Raw genomic sequence first — 13,506 nt, 5'->3', positions numbered from 1 at the left:
AATAAGATACAAATCACTGGAAATTTTATTAATTAAATCAAAAAGTCAGACAATTTGAATGAAAATATTATTCGTGCTCTTCACATCGAAAGAGACAAATCACTATATTTTAAATTAACATAGAAAAGAAAGTGTACTCGTCAGTTATGCAGCACAACCAAATAAGGGAGACAAATCACTATATTTTAAATTAACATAGAAAAGAAAGTGTACTCGTCAGTTATGCAGCACAACCAAATAAGGGAGGCATACACTTCAAGTACTCATTTTCAACAACGTATATCAAGTCCTTACTGGCACCACTCAAAATGGAGACTTTGAAGACAATATCAACCCGATCAATTAGCTCAAACAAGCAGACATTTCCTGCACGCAGATGAGTTTCTCTTGCAAATGCACGCCAACCAGCAGAGAAGGAAGAGCAGAAGCCCCTTTGAGGTGTCTGTTGCTCCTGATGAGCTTCACTGACCATGATCTGTCTGAGTACCTAAGAGTTGCTCTTGGCTTTTCCTGGATATGTTGCTTGATGAATCCAAGCGGAATACTCTGGCCATGTACATGTTTGAACAACCAAGATATGAAATTGTTCAAGTGGAATGAGAAATCCAAGGATAAATTGGAGGGCAAAAAGCAAGAAGGTAACCATTTGACGTCGAAGAAATCCACAGATGTATTTATCCTTTTGAAAGTGCTCAAGGATGAAAGAAATCGCTAGCCCACATCCTTTTTTAATACGTGTTACTAATGATTATTGATATAATAATCTATTGGATTATATCATGAACACTATAAACATAGAAAAACTCTCATAAACATCAACAGCTAATGTGATCACGGCATTGTAGGTGATAGCAATCATAATGGAACTCTAGATATACCGGTGATGAATTAAGCTCAAGACTTACCAGGCAATTCAAATAAGATCGGGGCATCACCATTTTAAAAAAGGGATGTTCCAAATCAAATTTGCAGGCTGATTCAGGAGGAGCAAGAGGCCTTGGAAGTGTAGGACCATGAAAAACCAGCTCCGAATGGCTCACCCTGCATGTAGACTGTTGGATCCTATCTGTCAAGTCCGCCAGAGCTTGAGACACATCTGGTTCTTCGGGGTCAGCATCAATACAAGCTACATATCGAGAAGACCAGGTTCCGTTTAGTTCCAAAACTGCTAAGGATAGGAATCAACTCAAATAGAGATAGTAAAGCTACTCTGCTCCACAGTGGGCAACTTTTTAAATCTATTTCGAATGACACCTTACCATCTTGGCAGCATGGTCGAGTGGTAAGGCAGGAGAATAGATATCCTTTTTCCCCAGTTAAACAATGAGGAATTTAGCAGACATTCATGTGAAGATTTCTTTAACTGACTAACTACAAAAAGATTTAGTATAGATTGGAAAAATGTTCTGTCATGCACATCAAGATTCAGGTAGTTTGATGAAATAAATTCTAAATGCTCTCCACATGAAAAGAAACTAATAAACTTCAACATGCACCCCTAGGCAAATAAACTTCCTATAAAGTCTTCAAGTATGCAAATAGAGAAATGAAAAGAATCTGATAAGTTCAAATTGAGCTTGTAAAACCATGGGTTGCACCTTGTAATTCAGAGTTGGTACATGGCTTAGAGATAAGTGCATTAAAAGTCCTACAACTTGTAACCAAAGTGCAATTTCCTTAAACTTTCAAAAATTGCAATTAAGTCCTAAAACTTGTCAAAAAAGTGCAATTAAGTCCTAAATTTTTTTAAAAAGTGCAATCAAATACAAAAACTTGTCAAGTCCAATCAAGTCCTTCCGTTGATTGTACTTTTTTTGAAAGTTTTAGGACTTAATTACACTTTTGTGATAAGTTTTATGACTTGATTATAGTTTTTGAAGTTTTGTGACTCAGCACTTTCATAACAACTTTTAAGACTTCCAATGCATTTATTTCTTATTGGCTTAAGGCAAGGGTGTTCAATGTCACTACACTTTACAGTTCTAAAGGTCAGGTTTGAGCCACCAGAAAACTTGCCGAAGTCCCTAATTTGAGAGATTCTTTCCAAATGGGGTCTTATAGAATCGACTTTAGCAGACGAAGGAAACAAAAAAACGTGAGTCTATTTTTCATTGACTAGCTACTACCATTTGAAGAAGGCATAATTAGGAACCCTGAATTCCTATGGACGCTGCGTATGGCCTAGAGTAACAGTTTTGATGTTAATCTCAATCAATGTGAATCGGGTCTGTACCTGCACTACGGCAGATGGAGACTTGGAACACAACGTCATCTCTATCAATGAGCTCAAACATGCAGACATCTCCTACAAGCAGACAGTTTTCTCTTGCAAATGCAGTCCAATCAGCAGAGAAGCATGCCTGGTGATCCTGCAAATTTCTTAAAAGCTTCACCAGCCACGATCCGTCTGAAAACCTAAGTGTCGCCATTTCCCTGTCTGCTTGAATATATTGCCTGGCAAATCCAACAGGAATATTCTGCACATATTTACATGTTTGTACAAATGAGTCAGCACACAATTTTAAGGAAAAAGCACACAAGAAGAATAATCATGGTGATATTTGCTAGTTTCAGGAGTTTCAGTCAACAACTTTAAGAGGCTCACAAAATTTAATGATCTTAACCTGCAATCTAAAGCATCATCAATCTTAACCTGCAATCTAAAGAATTCTCCAAAAGTGAATGTCCATTAACAGACAGTTTTCCATTCAAGTGCTGTCCATCCTTTCACTTGGATAGTGATTAGAGCAGCTTATGCAGAATATCTAAGTGAATGGACAGTCCTGACATTTTAATTCTTCTTTTTCCCTGTTTCCCATTATTCAATCAATGGATGCCCCACAAATACCCTGAGAAATAACATGTCATATTGTATCAGTTACAGACCAAATCAACTTGGGAAAACACAATACTGAGGCAAGATTTAGCAAGCAATCCTAATTGAACTTGAGATATGCCAGCGGTGGATGAAACTCGAGATCTTACCATTTTTCCACCCTGATTTATCACCAGTTTGAAGAAGGGATTCTCTGAATAAAACTCATTGGATAATTCAGGAGCAGTGAGAGGCCTCAGAGGTGTAGGACCATGAAAAACTGGCTCAGGAAAAAACTTTAATAAAAAAGTTTTCTAGTATTTTTGGAAAGCAACTAACTAAAGAGAGTGATGTAAGAAGAAACGTGACTTAAAAAATGAAGAGTCACACCTTCCAAACCTTGTGGTGGGTAGCTCAGACTTAGCTGAGAATAAGGTAAATGTGGTTCAACCCTCATTCTTTGACGGGGTGTGGAATCCTGCAGATCTTCTGCTTCTAGGACATCTTCTGATTTTGGTGAGGGAAATTCACTCCCAAAGTACAATATTTTGCTGCTGCTCGATGAATAATCTATCTCTGAAGCACTCTTATCGAATATTATTACATGAAAAGTGGAGTTCCCTTTATATTTGAAAACTATGAGGTGACCATGACCAATAGAGTAATGCTCCATGAATTCCCGCCAACCTTTCCACAACGAAACCAAGTCATTGTTGCACATTTCTAGTTCTATAGTCCAGGCTGAACCGCCTGGAACCTTAAGAAGCACCGAGCTTGAGAGATCCTTTCCACATCTTCTCAAGAAATTCTTTGGAATTCCCTATTATGTAAAAAATTAAAGTTAAAGGTCCATGATAATAACTCAACATAGTTAAATTGAAGTGCAGAGAATAGGAAGAAAACTAAGAAACTTTAAATTCTGCAACATGGATGAATGATCAGTTTCCACAATTGTACTTCAGAATGGTCGTGGATTGATTTGTAGTTCTAGTTGCTTCATTGGACAAGCATAAAGCTCAAGAATCCAAAATTCGTTTATACTAAGATTAGTGAAATTGCCGTGCCAAATCCAACAGTTCACATAAAATTATCTTGATCCCATGGCCAAGACGTTTTGTCATACAACAGCTGACATCGATTTTCTTTTCTCCCACGACTGAGATCGCGCACGACAATTTTGCCGCCCAAGGAAGCAAGGCACATTAGAAAAAGCCCATTACTTTGTCATATCATTTTTGGTCAGTTAAATCTGTGTATCCAAGAAATTACTCTCCCAATAGCAATGTCCAACGGATGTTGTGGAAACCTGAACCATGCACATTACACTATATTCCGAAAACCCATTTCGACCCAAATCGTAAAACAAATATACAAAAAAGCAAACTTTAGCAGAAGAAATGGCAGCAGCCAAGAGGACATGAGGCCCACCATCACCACGGTTCAGGACAACCGGTCGCACATCCGATGAAGACATTCATATCATCGAAGCATGCAAAAAGGAGAAATTTTGTTTGATAAACAGGCCATGTTAGACAATACCCTCTTGTTCTTTTTTAAGCTGGAAGCGAAAAGTTCATTCCAAACCGAACCCACAAACCAGTTTTTCCAGGCTGACGGGTACACGGCACAGAGCACGAGAAACTCTTAAAACACTGATGAAGATGTGATCAACTCACAAGCTTTCCAGATTCCAGCGCGTTGGAGAGTATGATCTTGAAGAAGCAACGGCTCCCAAGACGAGGGCCGGTCGCGACCTCCCGCTCGACAGCTCCATCTTCTCTCCGGCGACGACGACGACTGTTGCGAGAAGCCATAGACAGCAGTGTCCCCTGGCTCCTTACAGAAGAAGAAGAGGAGGAGAAGAAGATGGTTTGGGGGGTTTCAAGTTCAACTACAGGAGCGCGGAGCCTTCGTTCTTGAGGCCATCGTCCTGGCAAAATCAGATGGCTCGGTGATCAAGGCAAAGATTCATGGGAAGTGTTAATCAGACACTAGCCTCTCGTAACGTCGGATGCAGAGGTGTCAAAATAAGTACACAACCATTTATGGACCCATACTTAAATGGCCATTAATAGATCAAGTTTTATTTCTCAAAGCATACCTATAATAGATTTTTAAAATAAAGAGACTAAAATATATGAGTGTTAAATAAGTCTAATCTGTATCCATTTAAAACCCATTTATCAACCCCTTAAAAATGAACCTAGCTCAGTAGCTATTATAGAGACATAAACGCACCCTCAAAATGCCACGATTTACTCTGCCCTTCCCTCCACAAATTCGATTCACCGCCACCTCCATTGCCTATCGCTGCCTTGCCGCCACCCATCTCTAGTGGTCAAGGTTGTCTGACAACTCAATTGTTCACAGTGTCGCTCAGGCGGTGGTCACCACCGGTGGTAGGGTTTGGCCTGGCAAAGGCAGAGGAGGTAGCGAGGGGCTAGGCAAGGGCGCACAAGCCCTTGCTACTGGTTAGCTAAGGTTGCCGACCCTTGGCCCGGGCTTGGTGGCCTCCCGACACTCCCCACCTCCTTAAAAAGGTGGTAGCGAGGGCAAAAAGCCCTAAATAAAATTAATTAATTAATTATTTAAAAATTTAAATTAATTAATTATTATATTAAAATTCGAATTATACCAAAATAACGTTGTTTTGCTACTATTTAGCCACATCAACATACAAAATAATGTTGTTTTGCGTGCAGCTCATCGGAAAATTGCCACGTCAGTATTTTGGTCGGATTTTCTCACCGATGGCACTTAAGTAATTCATTTTGCTCCAATTTTAACACTTAAGTGTCATTTTCGTACTTTTGGCACTTAAATGGCATGCATGATAAAATTTCTACTTCTCTAAAATTTCAATTTCTCAATTTCTCTGTTTCTCTGTTCCTTGAAATGGTTTGGAATAAAAATCCATTTGTAATGCAATTTGATTTTTCTATTTTTGGAATAGATTTATATTCCAAATTTGGAAATAAATTTGAAGAAAAAACTTCTCAATTTTTGAAATAGAAATTGGAAAATCAATTTCTGTAAATCAATTTATGTTCTAAAATTTTGTCATGCACACCCTAAGTGTGTGTCAACTTTTAGCATTCCGGGAGTCCGAGTGTCTTTTTTTATCATATTCTAGTGATTTATTTCTTGTTGTAATTTATTGAGTGCTAAATTAGTGTTTGCACACCCTCATGATTAGTGATTTAGGATTAAATTGATCAAGACTACTCACCAAACATTTTGAAATAAAGAGAAAAGGTACTGAGATGGTGTTAGATTTATCTAGCGCAACTAAGCCCTCTTATCCATGAAATCTCTCATTCGCATAAGTGAAATGTTCTCCTACATTGTACTTGGATTTCCAATTTACCCATAATAGATTAGTAGAGACTCCAAAATAAATTGATTTGCATGTTTAATTGATTAAATTAAAATCCCAAAGTTGCAACTAGTATGGGTTTGGGAGACCCTTGTTTGCTTAGTAATTATTTAACTTTTCCTCAATGGTTCACCTCTGGGAAAGTCACGACAAGAATTTCAGCAAAATACGTTAGACATAGAAGAAGGGTTCTCTTACGTTCTCATATTTATCATCTCTCTCAGTCACCATAACCTGAGAACTCATCCGAGCTTATGCTCGTACTGAGAGAGAGAGCTTTGAGGAGAGCATCGGAAGCATGTTCTCTTTCGTGGATTCAAGAAGAGCGAAACCGCAAGCTATCAAGGAAAACCTTCCATCATTTGCTCGTCCCAGGTATGAGATGATTGATTTTCCACAATACCCCGATCGTGTCTTATAATTTCATTGTGATCTAACGTCATGCCTTCCTAGTATGTCAACGACAAAACAAAGCCAGCATGCCTGTCCTTGGTTTTTGTTTTCGATTTATCCTTTGTTAACTCGTTGGCCGAATATTCAGGTTCTTTTGTTCTAAATTAATTCCCACCAACCTCAGTCTTTTGTGTTAACTCAGTTTCCATTACACAGTTTCATTCATTCACCCATCATGCTCTTGTTGGGAACTTCATTCCCTGATGAAGATAGATCAGTAGTTTATATAGTCCTTTGATGCGTGATAAAGATGACTGTCTTTAAAGTATTATTTGTTCCTATTGTTGCTACTGATTTAAAATAAATACACCTCCAATATATACACTACAGCTACAAAAAACAAAAAAAAATCAAGAATTACTTAATTTCTCTCTTGGAATTTCACCTTGAATATATTATCAAACTTGTATGTGAAAAAGGAAAATAATAGTAGGGAATAATATGAAGAAGAGAAGGCTACTATTCTTGAACAGGAGTATTGAATAATGTATGATTTGGTCGTATTTACGTATAGCCAATCAATACATCTCTTGAGAATATGTCCCTTATCCCCATTATTATCACTTTTCATGATCAACCATCATTTCTCTTCATATCCAACTATCACCTATTTTCATGATAATAAGCTATTTCAACAACTCTTTTTATATTTAGTCTCTTATTCGCCCTTCATCTCATTGTTTATAGGTTACATTCATATATGTACATGTTATGACCCATCCATGATGATCCCCATTGTGTTCAGATTGGTCTTACTTAAATTTCCAACATAATGTCATTTCGATTTTATTTTGCGGGAGTGCACCAAACACCATTCTCGCAAGGAGTTTAAAGTTGTAAGTTCAAAGTTGAAAGTCCAAGAGAACGTAGGTTGATTGCTTGTGCAAATCCTTATAAAATCCGGAGTTGCATTGCTAGGCTTTATTTTGGCATATAGATCATGGCATGTAGAATTAGATCATGTATGCAAAATTTTCGCCATTGCCAACCACTCTACTTTTCAGGCTTTTGTCTCTTGTACTATCAAAGAAAAAATAATAAAAAATAGACCATTTACCGTCAGTGTAAAACAAAATTCTTAGTGATATTTTCCGCCACTAATTTGAACATTAGAAATACTTACATGCTGACCAGATTGAAGCTTCGGTGTTGTGCTTTTTCCCAAAGTTGATTTTGAATAGTATGGAAAACTAAATGACACGTCACTTCTAAAAGAAAATGCTTTGGATTGCTGCTTAATTGAGATCAATGACTTTCCGGAACCTCTCAAGGGTGTTGATCAAAACTCGTAACCTGGCAAATTAGCTTGTCAGAGAGTACGATCCCGAAGAATATGATCCTGAAGAAGTGATGGCTACTACTAGGAGGAGGAGTCTCCTGCTCGGCAACAGCTTCGTATTCTCTCCGGGAACGAAGAGGACGAGGACAAGCCATAATATTTGAAGGACAAAACATATAAAAGGAGAAATACTCCATGAACATACATCAGAGCATTGTGTCTTCACTGTCCTGTAGATCCACTGGTCAGGTTGAGCCGCTGTGCAAAACCATAGAGATCACTGATTTGGGAGGTTCTTTCCAAGCAAGGTAGTCATAGAATTGAAACTAGCACAAAAAGGAAGAAAGGAGAACAAAAAGCAGAAAAGAGTGCTTTTGATTGATTCGCTGCTGCGCTGCTTAATATAAGGAGGCATCATTAGGAACCCCTGATTTCATTTCGATGCTGCAATGGCCTCAGGTAATACTTCCGATGCTCATCTCCATTAACATGAATCAGGTCATTACCAGCACCTCTCAGAATGGAGACTTTGAACACTGTCTCATCCCTATCGATGAGCTCAAACAAGCAGACATTTCCTGCACGCAGATCAGTTTCTCTTGCGAATGCACACCAACCGGTGGAGAAGGCCAGAGCCGGAGCACCTCTGGCCTGTCCAAGGCTCCTAATGAGCTTCACTGGCCACGATCTGTCCGAATACCGAAGAGTTGCTACTTGTTTGTTTTCGTGAAGATGTTGCTTGACAAATTTAACCGGAACACTCTGCACATGTGCATGTTTTGAATAGCCAATACATGAAACAGTGAAAAATGAATATGAGATATGTGAGTGATGATTTAAACTTTAGATCTCACCAGGCCATGGAAATAACTTTGGGGGGTCACTTTTTGAAAAAGGGATGCTCTGAATCAATATTGCTAGCAAATTCGGGCAATGTGAGAGGCCTTGATAGTGCAGGACCATGAAAATCCAGCTCAGAACGGCTCGCTCTGCATGTAGATTTCTCTATCCCACCTGTAGTAAAACAATGAGAAATTTGCTAGTCATTTGGTGTGAAAATTACTGTCATCGTGAAAATCGAATTGAGACTAGTGCAAAGAAGAAGAAAACAGAAACATAAAAGGTATACTTTTCATGATTCACAACTACCGAATAAATTAGAAAATGCTCATCTCAATCAATGTGAATCAGATTCTTACCAGCACTACTAAAAACGGAGACTTGAAAGACAACATCATCACTATCAATGAGTTCAAACATACAGATATTTCCCACGCACAGATGAGTTTCTCTTGCAAATTCTTTCCAACCAACAGAGAAATACACCCCCTGGTATTTATTATGCGTATAGCTTAAGAGCTTCACCAGCCACGATCTATCTGAAAACCTGAGAGTCGCCATTTCCTTGTTTTCTTGAATATGTTGCTGGGAAAATTGATTTGGAACATACTGCCCATTCATACATGCATGAACAAACCACTGTATGTTAAAAGGACATCTCATAAGAATACACTCACGTGAAAAAGAAGAAGCACATGAGGCATATTCTTGCCGATAATTGCTAGTTCAAGAGTTTTAATCAACAAGCATTAAGGGGCTTATGAAAGTTATCCATCTTAACCTGCAATCAAAAGCATTATTAAAGAAGTGACTATCCATTAATAGCTATTTTCAGTTAGTTTACCATTAAAGTGACGGTCCATCCTTTCACTTGGATAGTGAATAGAGCAGCTTGTGGGGCATCCCAGTAAAGGACAGTCCCGACCCAGTTACAGTCTTTACTTATTCATCTTTTTATGGTTCCACGTTACTCCATCATTAGGTTTCTCCATGGACACTTTAAGAAATATATTATGTCATCTAAGTTTCCGATACAAACCAAATCAACTTGGGAAAACACAATATCGAGGCATGATTTATAGCAATTGAAATTGAACTCAAGATATGCCAGTCGTGGACTAGGCTTCAGATCTTACCATATGTTTCATATGATATTGCCGTATCACCACTTTGAAGAAGGGATGCTCCGACTCAAATTCACTGGCTACTTCAGGTGTAGTGGGGGGCTTTGGAGGTCTAGGACCACAAGTAACCAGCTCATGATGATTCAATTTGCGTTTGGACAGTTTGTTCCCGCGAAGAACTGAGAATAAAAGGACTTTAGTGGGAGCGTTTCTTCAATTGACCTAGATTGGAAATTATGATTACCATGAAATGAAAAATTCAGACAATTTGACATGAGTGCTCTTCACATTGGAAGTGACAAATCAACTAGAATGCCGCCTCAATTATTACAATACTAATCAACACACAAAGTTCTTATAAAAACGTACGAGTATATTTTAAAATGACATAGAGACACGAAAGCCAAATAAGGGAGGCATAATTATAAACCCAGAATGCAAGTCATGCGATAAACAGCCTAAAGTTACACCTCAAGTACTCATTTTTAACAATGTAAATCAAGTCCTCACCACTCAAAACGGAGACTTCGAATACAATATCATCCCTATCAATTAGCTTGAACATGCAGACATCTCCTATGTGCAGATGAGTCTCTCTTGCAAATGCATCCCAACCAGCAGAAAAGAACAGACACAAAGCCCCTCTGACGTGTCTGTTGCTCCTGCCAAAACTCACTGACCATGATCTGTTGGCATGCCTTAGAGTTACTCTTTGCTTTTCCAGCTTATGCTGCTTGAAGAATCCACCTGGAATACTCTGCACGTGCACATGTTTGAACAACCAAGAAATGAAATTATTTAAGTGGAATGAGAAATCCCTGGAATGAGTATTGTTGTAGTAATCCACTGTATTATATCATAAACACTATATGGATGGGAGAAAAAAATCTCAAATAGGTGGACATCACAATTAATGTGATCATGGCATTGTAGGTACCAGCAGTCATAATTGAACTATACTCGTGATGAGCTCAAGACTTACCAGTTTACTCATATAAGATCGCCTAATCACCTTTATGAAAAAGGGATATTCGGAATTAATTTTGCGGGTTAATTCAGGAGTAGTGAGAGGTCTTGGAAGCATAGGACCGTGAAAATCCAGCTCAGAATGACTCGCTCCGCATGTTGGCTGTTTACTCCTCTCTGTCAGGCCAGCTTGAGCTTGAGCCATATGTGGTTCTTCAGGGTCAGTATCCATGGAAACTACATACGGAGGAGACCAGCTTCCATTTAGCTCCAAAACAAGGGATAGGCATAAAATCAATCGACCTACTTCCCATGGCTACAAATAGAAATAGCAAAGCTACTCTGTTCCATAGCAGAGGCCTTTTTTTTCATGTAATGATACCATATCAGTTTAGCGGCTTTAGATTGTAAAAAGTTCACAAGCATTTTTGGAAAAGAGCTAACAAAAGAGAGTGATGCAAGAATATACGAGACTTCTAAAATGAAGAGTCACACCTTCAGACCCTCGCGGTGAGAAACTCGGACTTAGCTGAGAACAAGGTAAATGTGGCTCCATCCTCATTCTTTGACGGGGTTTGACATCCTCCAGACGATCTGTTTCTACAACATCTTCTGCTTCTGGCGAGGGAAGTTCGCTCCCAAGGTATGATGGTTCACCCCTGCTCGAGGAATAATCTATCTCTGAAGCACTCTTATCGAATATTATTACGCGAAAAGTGGAGTTCTCTTTATATTTGAAAACTATGAAGTGACCATGACCAATGGAGTAATGCTCCATGAATTCCCGCCACCCTTTCCCCAACAAAACCATGTCATGGTTATGCTTTTCTAGTTCTATAGTCCAGGTTGAACTGCCAGGAACCTTAAGAAGCACCGAGTTTGAGAGATCCTTCCCACGTCTTCTCAAGAAATTCTTTGGAATTCCCTATTATGAAAAGGTTTACGGGTCCATCATAATAACTCATCATAGTCAAACCAAAGTGCAGAGAACAGGGGAAAGAAAAAATCTAAGGAATTTTAAATTCTGCAGCATGAATGAAAGATCAGTTTCCACAAGTGTACTCCGAAATAGTTGTGGATTGATTTGTAGTGATGGTTGCTTCATTGGAAAAGCCCATTACTTTTGTCATATCAACATCTGTAAGTTAACTCTGTGTATCCATGAAATTACTCTTCTTTTCCGAATAGCAACGTTCAAAGGATGTTGTGGAAACCTGAACCATGCACATAACACTATAGTCCGAAAACCCATATCGACCCAAATCGTAAAATATATATACAAAAAAGTAAATTTCAGAAGAAGACATGGCAGCAGCCATGAGGCCCGCCATCACCATGGTTTAGGACAACTGGTCGCACATCCGATGAAGACTTTCATATCATCGAAGTACGAAAAAAGGAGAAATTTTGCTGGATCGACAGCCATGTTAGAGAATACCCTGTTCTTTATTTCTTCGGATTGAAACGAAAAGTTCATTGCTCGTTCCAAACCAAACGCGCAGACCCGTTTTCCAGGTTGATGGGTAAACAGCACAGAGCAAGAGAAACTCTTAAAAACAGAGTGCGAAGATTTGACCGACTCACGAGCTTCCCAGAGTCGATCGCGCCGGAGAGTATGAACTTGAAGAAGCAACGGCTCCCACGGCGAGGAGGACCGGCCGCGGCCTCCCGCTCGGCTGCTCCACCTTCTCTCCGGCGGCGGCGACGACCACTACAAGAAGCCATAGACGGCGGCGTCCCCTGACTCCTTACAAAAGAAGAAGATAAAGAAGAAGAAGAAGAAGAAGAAGATGGTTTTGGCTGCTCTTCTTCGGCACGTCAGTGGTGGAGGTGGAGGGGGAGTGCGGAAACGAGCGACGCGTGGTTTCGGCGACGGAGGGAGGAGAAATTATTGGGCGCTCCAGTCCATGCGCGAATCGACACGGGTACACGCTGGGCCCCACCCCGGCTTCCTACCGACCTTATCGTTTCTTTGACGGCTCCGTTACCCTCTCTCTCTCTCTCTCTCTCTCTCTCTCTGCCTGTTCTTCCTCCTCCGAGTCCCCGTGGCGGGCCACGACGTTGAATTTTGCTTCATCCCCACAGAGTAATTTCGTCGAACGCCTGGTGGGCGCATGCCGGTTCCATGACGAGTCGAGAACGGAGGAAGTGTGGAGGCAAAAGAAGGGTTCTCGAACGGGCTGAGGCGTGAGAGCGAGCGGGCGCGACGCGACATGGAGCTGGTCTTCGCACTATCTCCGGGCCCCTCGCCGGAGGCTTCGCCGCCGCCGTGAAGAAACGGAAAGGGAGGAGCTGACGGAGTCGGAGTGGGACCCACTGTGTACACGTGGCAACTGATGGGTGGACTCTTTGTGAGCGTTACGTGGCTTATCCTTATCCTTTTGGTGGCTGTTTCTTCGCGGTACGAATCAGTCCGGAAGACAAGACAAGACAAGACCGTTGTTGATCAAATTCCCCTTCTTTTTTGGCATTTTATGCTTCGTTTATCACAGTTTACAATTTTTGTGATTTTTTTGGGTATTAATCAAATTTAGCGAATGGTATATTAGTCACAAATTTACCGGTTTGTGATTTTTTGTAGTTGAATAAATTAGTTTAGGGCAAATTTGTTAGAAATGTATCGGTTTATGGTTTTTATAGTCACTCGGGATAA

At 39.9% G+C, this 13,506-nt stretch overlaps 2 protein-coding genes across 7 annotated transcripts; both read right to left on the bottom strand.

Annotated features, from left to right (window-relative positions):
* Positions 1–40: 40 nt before the first annotated feature.
* On the bottom strand, positions 41–4,799 carry LOC104453089 (B3 domain-containing transcription factor VRN1). Its single transcript, XM_039316320.1, has 6 exons — positions 4,492–4,799; positions 3,206–3,635; positions 2,986–3,095; positions 2,234–2,477; positions 906–1,126; positions 41–546 (listed from the first exon to the last, which is right to left on the bottom strand). Exons 1-6 carry the CDS (start codon positions 4,627–4,629, stop codon positions 343–345), a joined length of 1,347 nt encoding a protein of 448 aa, XP_039172254.1. The 5' UTR covers positions 4,630–4,799; the 3' UTR covers positions 41–342.
* Positions 4,800–7,853: 3,054 nt separating this feature from the next.
* LOC104453091 (B3 domain-containing transcription factor VRN1) lies at positions 7,854–13,110 on the bottom strand. 6 transcript variants are annotated; one of them, XM_039316924.1, is made up of 8 exons: positions 12,438–13,105; positions 11,349–11,778; positions 10,870–11,090; positions 10,398–10,644; positions 9,900–10,066; positions 9,123–9,402; positions 8,778–8,937; positions 7,854–8,685 (listed from the first exon to the last, which is right to left on the bottom strand). In XM_039316924.1, the coding sequence occupies exons 1-7, from the start codon at positions 12,576–12,578 to the stop codon at positions 8,804–8,806; spliced, it is 1,620 nt and encodes a 539-aa protein (XP_039172858.1). In that variant the 5' UTR covers positions 12,579–13,105; the 3' UTR covers positions 7,854–8,685; positions 8,778–8,803. The 6 variants fall into 6 exon arrangements, 5 of the variants coding, with proteins under 5 accessions (XP_039172858.1, XP_039172860.1, XP_039172857.1 ...); XR_005553004.1 differs by lacking the exon at positions 8,778–8,937 and having other exon boundaries at positions 7,854–8,771; positions 9,024–9,402; positions 12,438–13,110; XM_039316926.1 differs by lacking the exon at positions 8,778–8,937 and having other exon boundaries at positions 12,438–13,109.
* Between the last annotated feature and the right edge of the window lie 396 nt (positions 13,111–13,506).

Source organism: Eucalyptus grandis, chromosome 7, assembly GCF_016545825.1.
Source record: "Eucalyptus grandis isolate ANBG69807.140 chromosome 7, ASM1654582v1, whole genome shotgun sequence".
Classification (NCBI taxonomy): domain Eukaryota; kingdom Viridiplantae; phylum Streptophyta; class Magnoliopsida; order Myrtales; family Myrtaceae; genus Eucalyptus; species Eucalyptus grandis.
This window is presented reverse-complemented; position numbering and strand designations above follow the sequence as displayed.